A 19,495-nucleotide genomic window follows, 5' to 3' on the forward strand; every position below is an offset into this window, starting at 1 on the left:
CTCTTCCATTGGCCACCTTCATTGTAGGCTATAAGCCTACGCGATGAATTGCCTGTCAGCAGGCCGCTGAGCGGAGCAGGGGTGGCCTGGTTCAAATTTGTTGAACTTGGACCTGAGTTGTTGACTGTGTCCACTGCTTGAACTGAAATACGGATGAAAAACGAATGACGTGTGTTTGTGAATTTCCAGAACTGTCCAGTAACACATTGACCTCATATCAAGACCAGATCAAAAATATATTTGGTTGGTAAATACCAGCCCAGGTTTGAACCTCAAACTACTTAGATAAAAAAAATATTTCATTTGCACAGTAAATATATATTTTTTTCACAGTTTCCCACTGTGGCTCTATGCACTTATACAAATAGACATGATTGCCAGAAACACATGTCCATGGTGAAAAGTAGGAAACAAAATATTTATCGAGGTGGCTAGAGAAATCTTAAAGGATTCTGGAAATATTGTTAAATGACTTTCTTGGTTTTTCACAGGGCATTGGGAATGTATCTGTCAGGAAATGAATGATGTTATGACAGTTATATGACCTGAATGAGACTCATAAGAAGCTCAAACTGGGTTTACCCCACCGTTTTAAATAGTCTATTATGTATAGCTGTCTGGTGTGTATTCCCTCAGACTGGGTTAAGGCGTTACCCTAGCCAATTGGATTGGTGAAGGCGGAGCTTAGCGAATTGTAGCCGGACAGACAGTACTGAGGGATGACTGCTCCCATCGCAGGCAGTGCACGGCGAGTGGCTGACAGCCGCAGCGTAGTATCTGAGTTTACTATATATGGGCAAAGCCAGGCTGAGCGAGAGCTGCCCTCGCTTCCGTGTTTGTGTGATCAGGGAGTGCACAGCCGGGGAAGCGTCAGTCTCTACTGTTTCATTCATTTATAACAGTAACGATAAACAAGTGACCAGCAGGGAACATGCCGTATGAACTGAGTAAGTCTGTTTATTCTTAATAGCTAACGGCCGAGAGGAAATACAATGCATAATGTTGGTCGACATTATTCAGCAGACTGAGCTAGTCAGCCAAGTAGCCCGTAGCTAGCTGGTTAGCTAGCCTCGCCCATAGCTGCATGATTTTGACACTTCATTTCGCATGTGAAAGACAAAATCTTGGCACTGGAAGCGGTCCTGCCAGATTTAACGCACGCCTGTGTTTGATAAGCACGATTTGCTGTGAAGATGCTCCGGCACAAAATCCAGCTCATTACAGACCGTCCAAGTTGGCGTTAACGTTAGCTGGTCGAGCTAACGTCAGTCAGAGGAAATAGTTGTGCTCACATCGCATTGTTATGACATGTCCAGACAGAGGCTGGCTGACAGTCCTCTGCTGGGGAAGCGGCTCACACAAACGCGCTGTGTGGTTGCTGAACAAGCGTGAATTAAAGTTTGACTGCAATTTTAATGGCGAGCTGCTGGAGGTGAGAGTTAAGAAAGGTGTGATATAACGTTAGGGCCAATGCGGAAGCCCAAGAAATACACCAGCCTTGTTACAGCGTTTTTGTTAGTGCAAGATTTAATAGGCTTTTGTTGGAAAATTTACATTTATGTATATAAAGCCTAACTAAGATCATATATAATATAGATGATGCTTGTTTTTCGTCTTTATTGTCACAAGTTAAGAACCTAAACAATACATAGGCCTATCCATGAAATAAAGCAAAATCTGCCCTTCAGTTATCAGTAATACACTTCCCACAGTATAGTAACATGTCAAAAAGGGTGAAGCACAGTTTGAGGAAGTGTATTTAAATGATTACAGCTTACAGTTATACGACATTTGTCTTATTGATACTGAGTAAGAATAATAATTTTGATGCAACAGCCAAATCTCCTGCCATCTTGTTTTTGTCTGGGGGATAAATAAGTTAATGTCTCACGGAGACTGCTAAGACAGCTCTGTCCTAACTTGGTCTGAACTTGACCAATAAGGACAGACCTGGCTGTTCAGTCAAAGTGTCCGGAAACGTTACTGACGGAAGAGGCTCTGTTCAGCACAAGTCCTCAGAATGACTAATGAAGAACTAAGTGATGTCGATTAAGTCTGCTTACTTGTGCCCTTTCTGGAGCACTGGAGGTGCAAGACATTAGTCCAGACGATGCACGTTTCAGGTGCTATCATGTTTCAGGCTGTAGATGCACAGTGTAATATTGTCTGTCTGCAAACTATACCTTTTTATGGAATAGTTCAGTCAAATGCTGTTTTCTGGTGTATGCTTACTTAAGTTATATTAACCTTTTAATGTTTTCGTGACCTATCATCTGTCATGCCTACTTTCTTAGGACATGTGTTCGCCAGTCTCCCACAGATGGAGAGGGGAGTTGCAAAAGTCATTGGCGGTGATCCCAAAGGGAACAACTTCCTGTATACAAATGGGAAGTGTGTCATCATCAGGAACATTGAAGTAAGTTTCATATTTTTAAGAGACACACTGTGTTGCTTGCTTATTTATTTATTCATACCAGCCTGGGTCGTGTTCTGGCCATTATTTATATTAGCCATGATGACATTTTACTCCCTAATTACGGTAAATTGCTTTTATTTCTACTGAATTTGGTGAGTCAAATTTAAACACCAACCTAAAAGCGACAAGTTCACTGACCTTTAGGTTAAAAGTATCATGTTTCTTGCACCTGACCACACCCTTTGCACGGTATTTAAGAGCTTTCCCAACCCATGCCACTACAAAACACGCAGCACAATAGCACGGTTGAATAGAGTGCGACCTCTGTTGCACATGTACCACGCCTGTGGGTGATGTTGGGGTGAAGTGAACGCTGAGTACGACAGCAAGGCTCACTTTACAAGACAGAATGAAACAGTATAGCAATAAACCAATAAAATTAACAAAGACTAAAATTACAGTGCATAAAATCAGGATACATAAACAATTAGAAATGAAAGATTGCTGTGACCAGAGAGAATAGTGATCACGTTGGATGAGCTAGTTTAAAAAGATGTGTTTTCAGGCGGGATTTAAAAATGGAAAGCGACTCAGTGATACGGATGCAGCGCCGCTGATGGCTCTAAACCCCATAATGGTCAAACAGGCAGGAGATGCAGTTAGGTGAATAAAGGAAGAAGATCTAGGAGTACGGGTGGGTGTGTTGATATGAAGGAGGTCACTGAGGTACAGAGGAGTGAGGTTGTGAATGAGTTAATTGATGAATTTGAGACAGAAGAGAATTACAATAATCAATGCGGGATGTAACCAGGGTGTGAACGAGAATGGCTGTACTAGTGGGTGAGATTTTAACTCATCTTTTTTTTAGGATTTAACTGAAAATAAATGGGGTGTGTGATCATTGTCATTACTTGCCCCAGTAGACACAATCATAAAGCTGCATCCCTTTTTAAAGTTCCTTTTTATTAATCGAATGAGTAAAATGTTATCATAACCAATGAGAACGAAGGCCAGAACCCTGAAAATAAGGTCCAGGTTCAAAGAATCCAACCACATTTTCTTTTGACTTGGTGCTTATTGAGAAGGGAACCATCTAATGTTCCTGCTGATGTTTCACATTTGCTGTCTTTTCCAGAATCCAGCTATAGCAGACATTTACACCGAACATGCGCATCAAGTTACTGTCGCTAAGTACGCCCCCAGTGGATTCTACATTGCATCTGGAGGTAAATGATCCATGTAAGAACACATGTCAGCAAATGGGTGCTACTAATGCTGATATTGTAATAAAATAATTGTTTTTAAATCCTTTTTAGATGCTTCAGGAAAGATCCGTATCTGGGACACCACCCAAAAGGAACACCTGCTCAAGTACGAGTACACCCCTATTTCAGGCAAGGTCAAGGACATCGCATGGACAGAGGATAGCAAGAGGATTGCTGTTGTTGGGGACGGACGAGAGAAGTGAGTGTGAAGATATAGGGTGCCTGTCCATCAAGACTGTGAAATTACCCATAGCATATTATTATTTGACTAAGCAATATTTTCCATAATGTCTTTTCATTTAATCCTGGCTTGTAGACTTGTTTATAGACATGCATGTTCATCTCTTGTTGTAGGTTTGGGGCAGTGTTCCTGTGGGACTCTGGCTCCTCAGTGGGAGAGGTTTCAGGCCATGCCAAATTAATCAACAGTGTAGACATCAGGCAGAAACGCCCATACCGCCTTGCTACTGCCAGTGATGATACCACCGGGTCCTTCTTTGAGGGGCCTCCCTTCAAGTTCAAGTTCACATTACGTGTAAGTTGCAGAGATTAACATATGCTTTTTTTCCCCCCTACCTGTACAGTTTTTGGACAGGGGTATTTCTGTTTAAACAAAGTAGTAGGAGCAGAGTTGATTTTGCTGGACCTGTCGGACCAGCTGAAGGGTAAATGTCAAATTCAACAAAACAAAATATTGTTGCAAATGCAGACAAATTAGTGGATTATGGAAATATTCTGTGACTTTAAACCAGATGTCTTATTTTAAATCCCCGTTGGTCCTTTCAAGTCTGTAACACCCTGGTGGTTTTTGACAGTGCAGCCTTGTTTGTCTTGTTTCCATATTACATAACCCACTTCCCCCATAAAGGATGTGTGAGCCACATTCTTTAAAACAGGCCTTCCCTCTATAACCACGTAAAACACTTTTTAAATGTTTTGATAGTTGCTATTCTTGCAACATGCACTGCACATGAATTTTCTATCAAAATAATAACTTTTCCCTGTAGCATTTTGTGTTGTTTAACCTTGGTCAGCCCTGATCATCAGGTCTGAAATGAGGAAGGACTTTGTCATGAGGATGACCAAGAATAATAATATTTATCTGGTTAATTTGCCGGTTTGCCTTATGTCATGTCTTATTAATTATAACAGATTGAAAGTAAGGGACTGTGCTAAATAAAAACTAATATGGACTGCATATTCATGTCTGTCTTTACGGATCATCACCTTCTGTCTGCCTGGTGACTGTTAAAGGACCACAGCCAGTTTGTCAACTGCGTTCGCTTCTCTCCAGATGGAAGTCGGTTTGTCACAGCCGGTGCTGATGGCCAGGTGAGTATCGGATTATCAGGTGTGGCCATGTGACAAAGATTACTACAATAATTAATTATTAATTAATTAATAATAACTATCACTGTGATATTTACTGAAATGATAAAAAAAATATGTTTCAACCTAAAGTAGCAGGTTGATATGTGAATATATTAACATATAAATTCACAAAAACTGTGGGTTTAATGAGAATAACCTTTACAGATTTTCGTGTATGATGGAGCGACTGGTGAGCGTGTTGGCTCACTGGGTGGAGAGAAGGCCCACAAAGGAGGAATCTATGCTGTAAGTATTAATTTTTTTTTTTTATACATGAAACGACTCTACATTCAGTATACATTTAGCTAGTCTGTCTTGTTTAAACTTAAAGTATCATCACAGCGTTTAACCTCCTTATCATCCTCTGGTTAGTGGGCTGGTTTTGTTTTTCAGGAGAGCTAGTTATAATCAGAGTTAGCATGCAGTCTAGAGTATGTGGATACAAGATGCTTATTTACCTATTCAAATGAAGGATTGTTTGCTCTGACAGCCGCTTCCTTCTGTCCTCAAGTTACTGATTTGATTTTTCTGTTGATTTAATCCACAAAGCACTCGGGTTTCTGTTGTTGAGTGAACATTTATAGGACACTTGAACACTTTCTAACACTTTGGCTACATGCATATTAAAATCACAACTTTTTCTTTCAATCCGCCCCCCCACTTTCAATCCTCCAGGTCAGCTGGAGCCCTGACAGCTCCCAACTGATCTCTGCCTCAGGGGACAAGACCGTGAAACTCTGGGATGTTGGTGCAGGTACAGCCGTCACCACCTTCAACATGGGCACTGATGTGACAGACCAGCAGCTGGGCTGCCTGTGGCAGAAGGACCACCTCCTCGGCATCTCCTTGTCAGGATACATCAACTATCTGGACAAGAACAACCCTGACCGCCCCATACGCACCATCAAGGTCAGACTCTGTTTAAAGATGCTATTCCTGGATGTTATCAGAGTTCCTTTATACTGATAAAACATTATGTTAAAGCTTATTTTACGCCATAAGTGCAGAGGCTAGAGGCATCTGACTTTATTTAGCAGAAGGCAGTGAGATCTTAGGTCACTACAGAAGCATTCAAAATGTGGCTTTCACTGGAATTCATATTCTACCAAATCTCTCAAGTGATATTACTGAAATATTTTACATTAGCTAATCTTTTATGCCCTTATAAGTGTATCTGAAAACATGTTTTTGTTCATCCTACAGGGTCACACCAAATCCATCCAGTGTTTGACGGTTCACAAAAATGAAGGGCGATCATACATCTACTCGGGGAGCAGTGATGGACACATCAATATCCTTTCCCAGATTAAATGGTGCCAATAATGACTGTAAAGGTAGATCAGTGGCCCATAAGTCAATAAAGTGCCCTTTATACTACATGTACTTTTGTTATGCCCAGTTTTGGCAGGTGAAGACATTTTATTTTGTCTTAGTAATTGGTTTGAGAAGTGTTTGTTGTTGTAATACTTATTTTGGCCACACGAGGCTGAAGTGCACCACTACCGAAACATGGACTAAAAGCATTCATGTTTTCTTCCAGGTGAAGTGCAGATTAAAATAAATTTCTAGCCAAAAAAAATGAGTTATGTTGCATAACCTGTTTACACACAGTATTCTGTACCTTGTGTTTAGAGTGCATGGAGAAATTAAAACTCGCCTTAGATCAGAATGGTCTCTCAGGGCTGCTGTACATTTTTATCAATATCTATATATATATTTTCGTCAGAATTTCATTGCTGACGGACGATTGTTGCAGGAATCGAAGGCAGCACTACATTGCTTGCATTTCATAGATGAGGGATCAATACTAGATGAGGAAGCCTTTGTGCTACATTCAGTAGCAATCTGGACAGCTTTTTTATTATTATTTATTATTCAGAGATGGTGGGTTCTTGCAGCCTTAATCTTTGCATTAGAATCTATGTTTTGATGCATTAATGCAGGGCTATTCAATTGGGACGGATTTTAAAACCAGGACACGGAGATGGGCTGGACATTTTCTCACGAGTTGGGATGGGTATCATTAGGATTTTTTTTTTTTTTTGGGCACTTGTATTGGTAATCCTTATTTGTTCAGTTCTTTATCGATGCTCTTATCAGTCCTATTTATTACTAAATAATTGCATGTTATTTGAAAAAATAAATAATTTTGTTATTAACTAAATGTTGTTTCTAGGGCAGCAACAGGATTTACAACAGCAAAGTCACTAATATCTCACTGGAAACAAATCTAAAATGTGAGTTAAATAAATCTGTCTCAGCTACCGGCTGAGTTTATAATGTGTCATATTTTAATGTACGTGGCAAACTGAGCTTAACAGTTACTAAGGACAGACAGCTTTCACTTTAGCTTGTTTTTAACAATAAGCTATCAGCTGAGCTAGCACCGTGCTTGTGTAAAACCAAAACTCAGTGCAGTGGATGAGAGACTGAGCAGATTAAAACATTGCAATTTCTAATTAAACAGGTGTTGGTAAAGTATTGAATTTTTACTTGCTAAGTTTTTATTGCACCATGTATCCTACTTAACGAGTGTAGTGGTTGTCAACGTCTGTAATGTCCACTGATCAGCTGGCTGACTTTGCTGCAAGTGTGTAGTGGAGGCGCTCTGCAGACACAGGAGAGGAGAGGCTGCAGGTCGGACAGTTAGTTTTGAGCTTAGATTGGCGGTGATCGGTACAGTGCATGTGAAACTCAACATGTATGAGAAGGAAACGATATAGCTCACTCTTAAGCTACTTCCATTCACTATACATGTAGTTTTCATTTGTTGTCATATATATTTATGTGCTGGGCCACATGGAGGTTGCTTCGGGGCCGGATTTGGCCCACGGGCCGCCAAGTGTATAGGGCTGCATTAATGTGTACAGCTAGTTCAGTTGTCCCCATGCTCACTTGTCAAAGTCACTTAGCGGTGTGTGCGTTTATTTCATAGTGGGCTTTTTGTTGCCACTTTCCTGCAATATTAAGTATCCATGTCTACAGTTCATTTGTGCCTTTAACGATTGCCGCACATTACTGGGATGCAGAAACCGGGGAGAACAGCTGCTTCTCGGGGAAGGGCCACACCAACCAGGTGAGCAAGGTGGTGATCGACGAAGCCAACGAGCTGGTGACGTGCAGCATGGACGATACACTGCGCTACACTAACATCAACAAGAAGGAGTACAGGTAGGGGCCACTGTGTGTTGCTGTGCAGATAACTATGAAATAAATTTAGTGGGGATTATATTGATGATCTGCAGTTTGTCTATTAATGATAATGAAGACGGTGTGTCATCTGAAAGATAAATGTCATTGGTATCTCTTTTTGTTTTCTTTTACCTCTGAATATGGGCTTTCAGAATTCCATAACTTCTCGGCCTCTAAATGTTGCAATGCTCATTTATCGTATAAATAACCCAAACTGATGGTTTTTCAGTGCCTCTGATGTGGTAAAGATGGATGTTCAGCCTAAAAGTGTGTCAGTAGCAGTGGGAGGGCTGTCGCTGGCTGTGTGCATTGGACAGGTAATGTGTTTTTAATGTATTCATCGTCGCCTAACTTAGCCAAGTTCTTAGTTCAGTATTTCTCCTGTGTACACATTTGAGCATTTCAAAGGTTTACATCATCCACCTGATATTTTAATCCTCTAAAGTTTCACTGTCTGCAAATGTTGTCCTTTTTTTTTTTTTGATGCAATAACTTGTCATCGCTTGCTTTCTCTAGATTGTCTTGCTGAAGGATAAGAAGAAAGTCTTCACATTGGACAATCTCGACTATGAGGCAGAGGTTGGAGTTCTCCACCCTGGAGGCACCACTGCTGCAGTAGGAGGAGCAGTAAGTGGACACGATTGGTCAGCTTTGCTCTTGGAAAATGCTTTCGAGTTTGGGGGGGGGTAAATGGCCATCACAGGAAACGATTCAGTACATTGCTCATCACACACCAAGGACTCTCAGGTGTGAGAGTCACTCTTGTTTTGTTTTTTTTCTTCTCCTTTTTTTAGGATGGGAAAATCCATCTGTACTCTATTCAGGGAAACACTCTGAAGGACGAGGGTCAAACTCTGGAGGCTAAAGGGCCGATCACAGACATGGCCTACTCAAATAATGGAGCCTATCTGGCTGTCATTGACGAGAAGAAAGTTGCCACAGTTTATAGTGTGGCTGACGGCTACTCGGTAAACATTTGTCTGTTCTACTCAATATACAGTACCTCTAGCAGTTTTGTATAAATTCGAGTCATTCTCTATTTTTGAAAATGATTTATCACTCTTCTTTTTCACCAGGTCAAAAACGAGATGTATGGACACCACGCCAAACCAGTGTCTTTGGCCTGGTCCCCTGATAATGAGCACTTTGCGACTGGTGGGATGGACATGATGGTGTACATCTGGACGGTTGGTGACGCAGACAACAGGATTAAGGTCCCAGGTAGGCCAAGAAAATATTGCACGTGCACTTTCACTCATGTCTGGCTTCCACGCAGATATACCATATGAGTTCTATAAATCCACTAAGCAACACAATCATAGGAAACAGGACATTTAGAGCTGAGCTAAATTATGCATTTAGAACATGTAAAGGTAAGAAAATGGTTGAGATAATATTAAAACAACAGGTTTTGAGTTCATTAAAATCTTAAAGGTCAAGTGTGTAATATTAGGAGGATCTTTGACAGAAAGCAATATAAGATCCATAACTACGTTGTCAGTAGTGTATAAAGACCTTACAAAATGAACTGTTAAGTTTTTATTACCTTTTAGAACGAGCCATTTCTGTCTACAGACACCACAGGTCGTCTTACATGCCATGTTTCTACAGTAGCCCAAACTGACAAACTGCTCTGCAGAGCGAGTTTTGTCACTACTTTAAATATGTACGAAGAAGAACAAATAACGGTTATGACTGGTTTATTAGAAGTATTACAGGAAGAGAAATTTGGACAAATGGAGGACCACATGATTTATTTAGCCCAAGCGCAGACAGAGGGTGTCGGCCACCGTAGCTTCTCCTAAATTGTACATGAGACATAAAGAAGTATACAGAACTTTGATTCGTGTCAAAATCACATATTGCATATACATATTTTACAAACATGTAATTTGTAAAAAGGTTATAATAATTTGTTTGCTGTGCATGTAGAGTGAACTGCATGTTGTTTATATGCTCTGATAATGCTAATCCAACACATCTTTGTAGTAGCGTCCATGGTGATTCCACATTCCGACTTAAGAGCACATGAACACACACTGAGGTCTGAAGAACGACTTCACAACTTGGCGAAATGAACTGTTGGCTGTTGGTTGCAATTTGCAACCCTCACCACTAGATGCCACTTAAACTTACAAAACTTAAGCACTGCTTTAAGAATTATACCTTTCTAAAGTCATAGCTCGTTATGTATTTGTTGTGTGAAGTGAACTTGGCTGTAAATGGTTTCTTGTCTTTTTAATTTAATGCTTTTTGTCTGGGTTGAGAAATTTTTGTAACAAGGTTGTTTCACGCTTTAATGTCTGCAGACACTCACCGGTTGCATCATGTTAGCGGCCTGGCCTGGGTAGATCAGCATACACTCGTCACTGCCTCCCATGATGCCAGCATCAAGCAGTGGACTATTACGTACTGAGCTGCAAGCATACAAACATCCACATCTCCAGGGACAAGGACTACTGTAGAATTCAACCTTTCTCTTTTTTTAACTGTATTTTCACTGTCTAAACGGTGTTCTATGCTGTCTGTAAACATTGAATTGTAAATGGTTATGGCTGGGGAAAGCACCCATAAAAATGATCTGAGACACGTCTCTTTGATGCGAATAACCTCAACTTACACAGAGACAAAATGTTGAAATATACAATGTAACCATGAGTGCTTTTACATCTCTTTGAGCGTTATGGACCCAGACAAATATTTGTAAGCTCAACATTCCATAGGTAATTGCTTTCACCGAGTTTAAACAGAAATCCATGTCTGTGGTTAGCCTCAATGCATCCTAACAAAGGCTAGTTTTTGTTGTAAAATTAACAAAAACATTTTTGAAAAGAAATGAAACCTTTTGGTTACATTCCTGAAATGAGAAGTAACCGGTCCCTTTTTTTTTTTTTTTTTTTTTTTTTTCAAGGTTTTAAGAGGGTGGGTGTTTTTTTGTTTTTTTTGCTTTCTCTTTACTTTCTTTTTGATTCACAATTCTTCCTGTTGGACTGGGGAGCAATAATAGGAAATGAAAGAACAATGTATGTGTACAATCAAGATGCTGTCTGTTCAGTTGAAGGTCCTGTGTTGTTGCTGTGTTTTTGTTTGGGCCCACTATGCTAGTCTCACTTTATTTTTCCATGTCTTTATGCATCTGCTTCCCAAAGTGGGAGTGTTCCATTAATAATAATAATAAAAAAACACTTTTTATGCATTTTCCAGTTCATGCTGATTTGCCCTCTTTCTGTCGAGTGAAAACCTTCACAATTTCATGGCATTCAGGAACACATTGAACTGTGCGTATTTATCAGGAGGGAGTACAGACCGCGAGGAGCAGATGACAAAGCTTCCTCACACGTTTAGTGAGTTATTTGGCCATCGATATCCCCGGATTGGACATTGTCTCTTCAGCTTGTCCATCTTTTCTGGGGTTTTATAAACGATAATTGAGAAGTTCTTTAGATAGTAGCCTACTCTGAGGAGCTGATGATGCAGTACTCACCCAGATTTTTAAAATACTTCAAGAAACGAAGAGTTACGTACACTGATATTATCTTACCTGTAGAAGGGGACACATTTATCTGACACTTAAGGTCGTGGTTAGATAATTTTACTGAAAACACACTATTAATGAATGCTAATGACTTGGAATCATTAACTAATTGATTCTGTTGATCGATCTAAATGATGGGCGGGATATCAGTAAAGTGAGGTATACCAATATGATTTCAAGCATCTAAAATTAGACAATACCGTTTATACCGACATAGTTTGATGTTATGTAATTATAGGGTTGCCACCTTCAATACAGAAAAATAAGGGACGCCTGCCACAGCGGGGGCCACATCCCTCGGGGGCCTGGCAACCACAGGTCCCATGGTGTGCCAGTGGTGGTATATCATAACTTAAAACATGTTTTCAGGAAAGTATTAAGATTGATACCACTGGACATTATAATCTGCTATCTTCTATTGAAATCCGTGTGAACAGATGCACTCAGTCTCTATCACAACTGTGACAAAGGACCAACCTACTCAGCCTCTGTTCAAAACACGACTAAAGGGAACATCTTGTCTGGACTGCATTCTAACCGATGCCCCCGAGTGGCCACACAGTGTCCGAAGCATTATATACAGCCCTTTTCCAGTCACCAAAACAACAACTCAACAGACTAGTGGTCATATTGTCATAGCTTAGGCCAACAATGTGTGACAATGTGAGACCACAAAAAATAGGCTTTTGGAGGAACTTGTGAAATGTGAACTGTATTTGATTAACTTATTCAACTTAATCAACATGTGCATAACTTATTATAAATAGGCTAAAAAAAAGACTGTTGCAAAGGATTTTCCATGAACATCAGTGGATTCGAAGTAATAGGCCTTGTGTGCAGTATTGGAGCATGTTAGGCCTACTTCCTTTTATAATTTTTTATTTTTTTAAAGTACACTACTCGTGCAGCACTGAGTAGCTGTTTGTCTTTCAAACAGCTGCAGTAAAACTATGAACAGGACTACTCAAAGTGAGCTCACTCCTCATGAGCTCCAGAGAGCACGTGTTCTTGCTGTCACTTTCTTGGTCATTCTGGAAAATATCCTCTCCACACAACCAGAGGATGCTGCTATATTTATGATGGGGCTGTCGATGGACAGGTGAGAATGTGCTAGTAAACTTGCATAATTGTTAAGGGTGATGTGAACACAGATTTTGGCTAAAATATTTGTCATTGTTTGCAGTAACACCATCCAAACAATGAAAGCAGACATAAATAACCTTTCCACAAACATTTTTAAATTTAATTAACACCATTTTATTGATTGGTCAGTAAATATATTTATGTATTTATTTTATCAGTTTTTATTCAGCCTATTGTTAATTTTATAGTATTGAAGGATGCAATTCTATAGATTGGTTAAGCATAACACATTTATGTTGTTTATATTCTTCACATAGGCACTATAATTTGATAATTAAATGCATTAAATATCTCTCCCTTGTCTGCATGTGTCTGACTTTATAGCCTATCTCAACCTTAAAAAACAAATCATACCATATGTGGACATGTGATTAATTTACATTGTAACAATATTTCTTAACAAATAGGCAGCAAAATTTACAATGTAATGGAGAAAGTCACCAGATCAGACATACAGGCAGAAAGAGACGGAAAGAAGCGGGTACGCTGGCGTGTTTGCAGCAGACAAATTTAGGTCTGTGAGTGTGAAGAGAACTGAAGGAGGCAGATTCAATAAGTGAGTGGAAAATCAAGTATAATTAAAATGGTGAAATAAAAAATAAGCTAAGTTAGGCTACTATACAAATAGTAAAAACATGGCCCTAAAACAGACACTCTCCCCCCAGCCCACTTAGCAGAAAATACCGATATATGTTTTATACCCAGCCCAAGTCTAAACTACTGGCAACACCACTAAGTGAAAATGTCACAATTTGGGCCCAATTAGCCATTTTCGCTCCTCTGTGTCATTTGACTCGTCAGGGTTACAAGGTCTCAGGAGTGAATGGGGAGCAGATGTGTTAAATTTGGTGTCATCTCTCTCACACTCCCTCATACTGGCCACTGGAAGTTCAACATGGCACCTCACAGGACTAAATAAGTTGAGTGTCCGTGATCAGCGTCATATCCAGAGGTTGTCTTTGGGAAATAGATGATGAGTGCTGCCAGCATTGCTGCAGAGGTTGAAGGGGTGGGGGATCGGCCTGTCAGTGTTCAGACCATACGCTGCACACTGCATCACATTGGTCTGCATGGCTGTCATCCCAGAAGAAAGCCTCTTCTAAAGATGATGCACAAGAAAGCCCACAGTCAAGCAGACTAAGGACACGGATTACTGGAACCATGTCCTGTGCTCTGATGAGACCAAGATAAACTTGTTTGTTTCAGATGGTGTGAAGTTATGTGGTGGAAACCAGTCTGTCTTGTCTACAGTCAAACATGGTGATGGGAGTATCATGGCCTGGGGATTTATGAGTGCTGCCTGCACTGGGGAGCTACAGTTCATTGAGGGAACCATGAATGCCAACATGTTCTGTGACATACTTAAGCAGAGCGTAATCCCCTCCCTTTGGAGACTGGGCCGCAGGGCAGTTTTCCAACATGATAACGACCCCAAACACACCTCCAAGACGATCCACTTCCTTGCTGAAGAAGCTGAGGGTTACTGTAATGGACTGGCCAAGCATGTCTCCAGATCTAAACCCTATTGAGTATCTATTTTCAATTCAATTCAATTTTATTTATATAGCGCCAAATCACAACAACAGTTATCTCACAGCGCTTTTCATAAAAGAGCAGGTCTAGACCGTACTCTGTGATGATATTTACAGAAGCCCAACAGTTCCCACCAAGAGCAAGCACTAGGCGACAGAGGCAAGGAAAAACTTCCTTTTAAGAGGCAGAAACCTCGAGCAGAACCATGGCTCAGGGTGGGCGGCCATCTGCCTCGACCGGTTGGGGTGAGAGAGAGAGAGAGAGAGAAAGAGAGAAAGAGAGTGAGAGAGAGAGAGAGAGAAAGAGAGAGGGATGTAAGGAGAGAGAGGGGAGGGAGGCAGCCTACACAATATACACACAGAGGTACAGACAGCGAAGGTAATGTTGCTATAAACTAAATGAAAAATGGTACAGATATTTATAATAGTGTTAATGGTAACCATCGTAATGTTAATGATTATAATAACAATAAGACTAGCAACAATAGTCGTTGCAGTAGAGGGTGTCGAGCAGGAACACGGGGGCAGCAGGCGACCCGCAGCCACAGATCCAGACTCCACAGCTCCAGAGCCAGAAAACCTGCAGGAAGTGATAGGAGGAGAGAGAGGGACGAGAAAGCACAAGACTACCAGAAAGGGGAGAAGTTGTGTTAGTAACATGCAATAATGGGATAAGGTTGCATACAGAGGGAGAGAAAGTAGAGGAGAGAGGAGCTCAGTGCATCATGGGAAATCCCCCGGCAGTCTAGGCCTATAGCAGCATAACTAAGGGATGGTTCAGGACTACCTGAGCCAGCCCTAACTATAAGCTTTATCAAAGAGGAAAGTCTTAAGCCTACTCTTAAATGTGGAGATGGTGTCTGCCTCCTGAACCCAAACTGGAACCTGGTTCCACAGGAGAGGAGCTTGATAGCTGAACGCTCTGGCTCCTAGTCTACTTTTGGAGACTCTAGGAACCACAAGTAACCCTGCATTCTGGGAGCGCAGTGCTCTGGTGGGGTAGTAAGGTACTATGAGCTCTTTAAGATAAGATGGTGCCTGACCATTAAGAGCTTTGTAGGTAAGAAGAATGATTTTAAATTCTATTCTGGATTTTACTGGAAGCCAATGCAAAGAAGCTAAAACAGGAGAAATGTGATCTCTTTTCCTGGTTCCTGTCAGAACACGTGCTGCAGCATTCTGGATCAGCTGAAGAGTCTTAATGGACTTTTTCGAGCAGCCTGATAATAAGGAATTGCAGTAATCCAGCCTAGAAGTAACAAATGCATGGACTAGTTTTTCTGCATCATTTTTAGACAGGATGTTCCTGATTTTCGCAATATTACGTAGGTGAAAAAAGGCGGTCCTTGAAATTTGCTTAATGTGGACTTAAACGACATGTCCTGATCAAAGATAACTCCAAGATTCCTCACAGTGGTGCTGGAGGCCAAGGCGATGCCATCCAGGGAAACTATATCTTTAGATAATGCGTCACGGAGGTGCTTAGGCCCCAGAACAATAACTTCAGTTTTATCTGAGTTTAACATGAGAAAATTACAGGTCATCCAGGTTTTAACATCCTGAAGGCACATTTGAAGTTTAGCTAACTGATGAGTTTCATCTGGCTTGATCGATAGATATAACTGAGTATCATCTGCATAACAATGAAAGCTAATGGAATGTTTCCTGATAATATTGCCTAAAGGAAGCATATATAAAGTGAAGAGGATTGGTCCAAGGACAGATCCTTGAGGAACTCCATGAGTAACTTTGGCGTGCATGGAGGACTCATCGTTAACATGTACAAACTGAAATCGATCTGATAAATAGGACTTAAACCAGCTTAGAGCGGTTCCTTTAATGCCAATGAAATATTCCAGTCTCTGCAATAGGATCTGATGGTCAATGGTATCAAATGCAGCACTAAGATCTAATAAAACCAGTACAGAGACAAGTCCTTTGTCTGATGCAATAAGGAGGTCATTAGTAATTTTCACCAGTGCTGTCTCTGTGCTATGATGAGCTCTAAATCCTGACTGAAAATCCTCAAATAAACTATTGCTCTGTAGAAAGTCACACAGCTGTTTAGCAACTGCTTTCTCCAGAACCTTAGAGAGAAATGGAAGGTTAGATATAGGTCTATAGTTGATAAAACATCCGGATCAAGTTTGGGCTTTTTCAGAAGAGGTTTAATTACAGCTACTTTAAAGTACTGTGGTACATAGCCTGTTGATAAAGATAGATTGATCATATCTAGTATAGAGGTGCTGACTAAGGGTAAAACATCTTTAAGCAGCCTAGTCGGGATGGGGTCTAAGAGGCAGGTTGATGGTTTAGATGAAGAAATTATTGAAGTTAGTTGGTAAAGATTGAGGGAAGCAAAACAGTCTAAACATGTATCTGGTTCTACAGCTGTTTCTAAGGTTCCTGAGTTAAGAGATAAGTCGGTGCCAATTGAGGGCAGGTCTTGGTGAATTTTGTCTCTAATAGCTAGAATTTTATCATTAAAGAAGCTCATGAATCGTAACTACTGAGAGCTATGGGAATACTTGGCTCAATAGAGCTGTGACTCTCTGTCAGCCTGGCTACAGTGCTGAAAAGAAACCTGGGGTTGTTCCTATTTTCCTCTATTAATGACGAGTAGTACGCTGCTCTGGCATTACGGAGGGCCTTCCTATAAGTTTTAAGACTATCTTGCCAAATTAAACGAGAATTTTCCACTTTGGTGGAACGCCAATTCCTCTCAAGTTTCCGTGATATTTGCTTTAATTTGCGAGTTTCAGTATTATACCATGGAGCTAACCGTCTTTGTTTTAGTATTTTCTTTTTTAGAGGGGCTACAGAGTCGAGTGTCATTCGCAGCGAGCCAGCAGCACTATCAACAAGATGATCGATTTGGGAGGGACTGAAATTAGCATAGGAGTCCTCCGTTACTTTGTGACTAGATAATGTATTTAGAGCTGATGGAATCGCATCCTTAAATTTAGCTATAGCACTATCAGACAGACATCTTGTATAGAAATTTTTGCCCAATGGCGAGTAGTTCAGCAATACAAACTCAAAAGTTATCAAACAGTGGTCGGATAAAGAGGGATTCTGTGGGAACACCACTAAATGTTCAATTTCAATACCATACACCAAAACAAGGTCAAGGGTGTGGTTAAAACAGTGAGTCGGTTCATGAACACTCTGAGAGAAGCCGATGGAATCTAACAAAGAGATAAACGCAGTACTGAAGCTGTCATTCTCAACATCTACATGAATATTAAAATCCCCTACAATAATAACTTTGTCCGTTTTAAGGACTAAAGTTGACAAAAACTCTGCAAATTCAGATAAGAATTCAGAATACGGGCCAGGTGCTCGGTACACTATAACAAAAAGAATTGGTTGCAGTGATTTCCAACTTGGGTGCGAAAGACTAAGAACAAGACTTTCAAATGAGTTATAGTTTAGTTTAGGTTTAGAGCTGATTAATAGGCTAGAGTCGAAGATAGCTGCAACTCCACCTCCTCGGCCTGTGCCTCGAGGAATGTGAGTATTAATATGACTGGGAGGGGTGGATTCATTTAGGCTAACATATTCTCCATCACCCAGCCAGGTTTCAGTAAGACCAAATAAATCAATATCATAATCTGATATTAGTTCATTTACTAGTACACCTTTAGAAGAGAGAGATCTGATGTTTAAGAGTCCACATTTAACTCTCCTATTGTTTGCACTATTGCTCTTGTGGTTTTAATTTTTATAAGGTTTTTATGCACAGCTCCTCTTCTGTTTACCTTTTTAAATAATTTCGATGGTCGGGGGACAGACACCGTCACTATAGGGTTTTCACTAAGTAACTCCTGAAATGGAGGAGCAGAGAAGTGTGTTAGACATCTGTGTGTGATGTCGTCATAGAGGATTGGAAGAGGACTACAGTGGCAACCTGTGAAGCTCTGGTGAACTCCATGCCCAAGAGGGTTAAGGCAGTGCTGGAAAATAATGGTGGCCACACAAATATTGACACTTTGGGCCCAATTTGGACACTTTTCACTTAGGGGTGTACTAACTTTTATTGCCAGCGGCTTAGACATTAATGACTGTGTGATGTGTTATTTTGAGGGGACAGCAAATTTACACTGTACAAGCTGTACACTCACTATACATTGTAGCTAAGTGTCATTTCTTCAGTGTTGTGACAGGAAAGATATAATCAAATATTTACACAAATGTGAGGGGTGTACTCACTTTTCTGAGATACTGTATATTTTTATGATTAATTGAATTTATATAAAATAATTGAATGGCAGTCAATAGCAATCACATCCTAATGTTTACTGATATTAGAGGGAGGGGAAGGGATGTGTTGAGATTAGATCAACTTTCTACCATTTCTTAAATGCTTTGTGGTTTCAGTAAAAAATATGTATTGACTGTTATTTATAAATTCAGCTTTGACTCTACCTATGTTAGAAACCCTGTGATTGGGTGGTCCTGGGCCCCACTTGGAGCTCAAGCTCACCTGGGCCCACCTGCAGCTTCACACAATGCTTCCAATAACACCTACTACACCCATCACTATGTTTACATGCACAGTAAGCTAACAACTGTGTAAAACCAAATGCTGGTTGTAACTTTCAAAAACTTTCATCATACTTGTGGCATCTCTACTTTTTTGGTTTGGGTAAACCAATCAACACTATTTAAGAGCTATCTTGCTCCACACCAAACTTTCTTGAAATAACAAAAGCACCTCTTTCTGCTTTCTTAAATCCCATTTGTTTATTTTGTGTGTGAAAGGTGTGAAATTATATACTGTAGATGTTTTAATGGCTTTCCAAACTGAGACTTGTCTTGAACAATCACAAGGATTATTAACACTATTTCATGTCTGTCACACAACCCAGATTCTGTTTCAGCTCCAAGCTAAAGACTTAAAGAGGACATGTTTCTGCTTGCCTGGGAGAGTACAACCCAAGGAAAAACAGCCTCCCCAGGAATAGTCACATTTTCTCACTGCGAGAGAAGTGAAAGTGCACTGCTTCTGTTGCACAGATTTCCCAGACTGTGGATTCAG

The 19,495-nt window shown here is 40.4% G+C and overlaps 1 protein-coding gene across 1 annotated transcript; it reads left to right on the forward strand.

The window, feature by feature from the left end:
* Positions 1-791: 791 nt before the first annotated feature.
* On the forward strand, positions 792-11,427 carry wdr1 (WD repeat domain 1). The gene is made up of 15 exons (XM_038697096.1): positions 792-947; positions 2,295-2,416; positions 3,552-3,642; positions 3,733-3,880; positions 4,036-4,216; positions 4,936-5,013; positions 5,218-5,298; positions 5,728-5,961; positions 6,256-6,343; positions 8,067-8,223; positions 8,474-8,561; positions 8,761-8,871; positions 9,039-9,212; positions 9,321-9,465; positions 10,554-11,427. The coding sequence occupies exons 1-15, from the start codon at positions 932-934 to the stop codon at positions 10,658-10,660; spliced, it is 1,821 nt and encodes a 606-aa protein (XP_038553024.1). The 5' UTR covers positions 792-931; the 3' UTR covers positions 10,661-11,427.
* The last annotated feature ends 8,068 nt before the right edge of the window (positions 11,428-19,495 follow it).

The sequence above is a fragment of the Micropterus salmoides genome, unplaced genomic scaffold (assembly GCF_014851395.1).
Source record: "Micropterus salmoides isolate LMB-PRFRI ecotype aquatic unplaced genomic scaffold, ASM1485139v1 Ms_hic_scaffold_4, whole genome shotgun sequence".
NCBI lineage: Eukaryota > Metazoa > Chordata > Actinopteri > Centrarchiformes > Centrarchidae > Micropterus > Micropterus salmoides.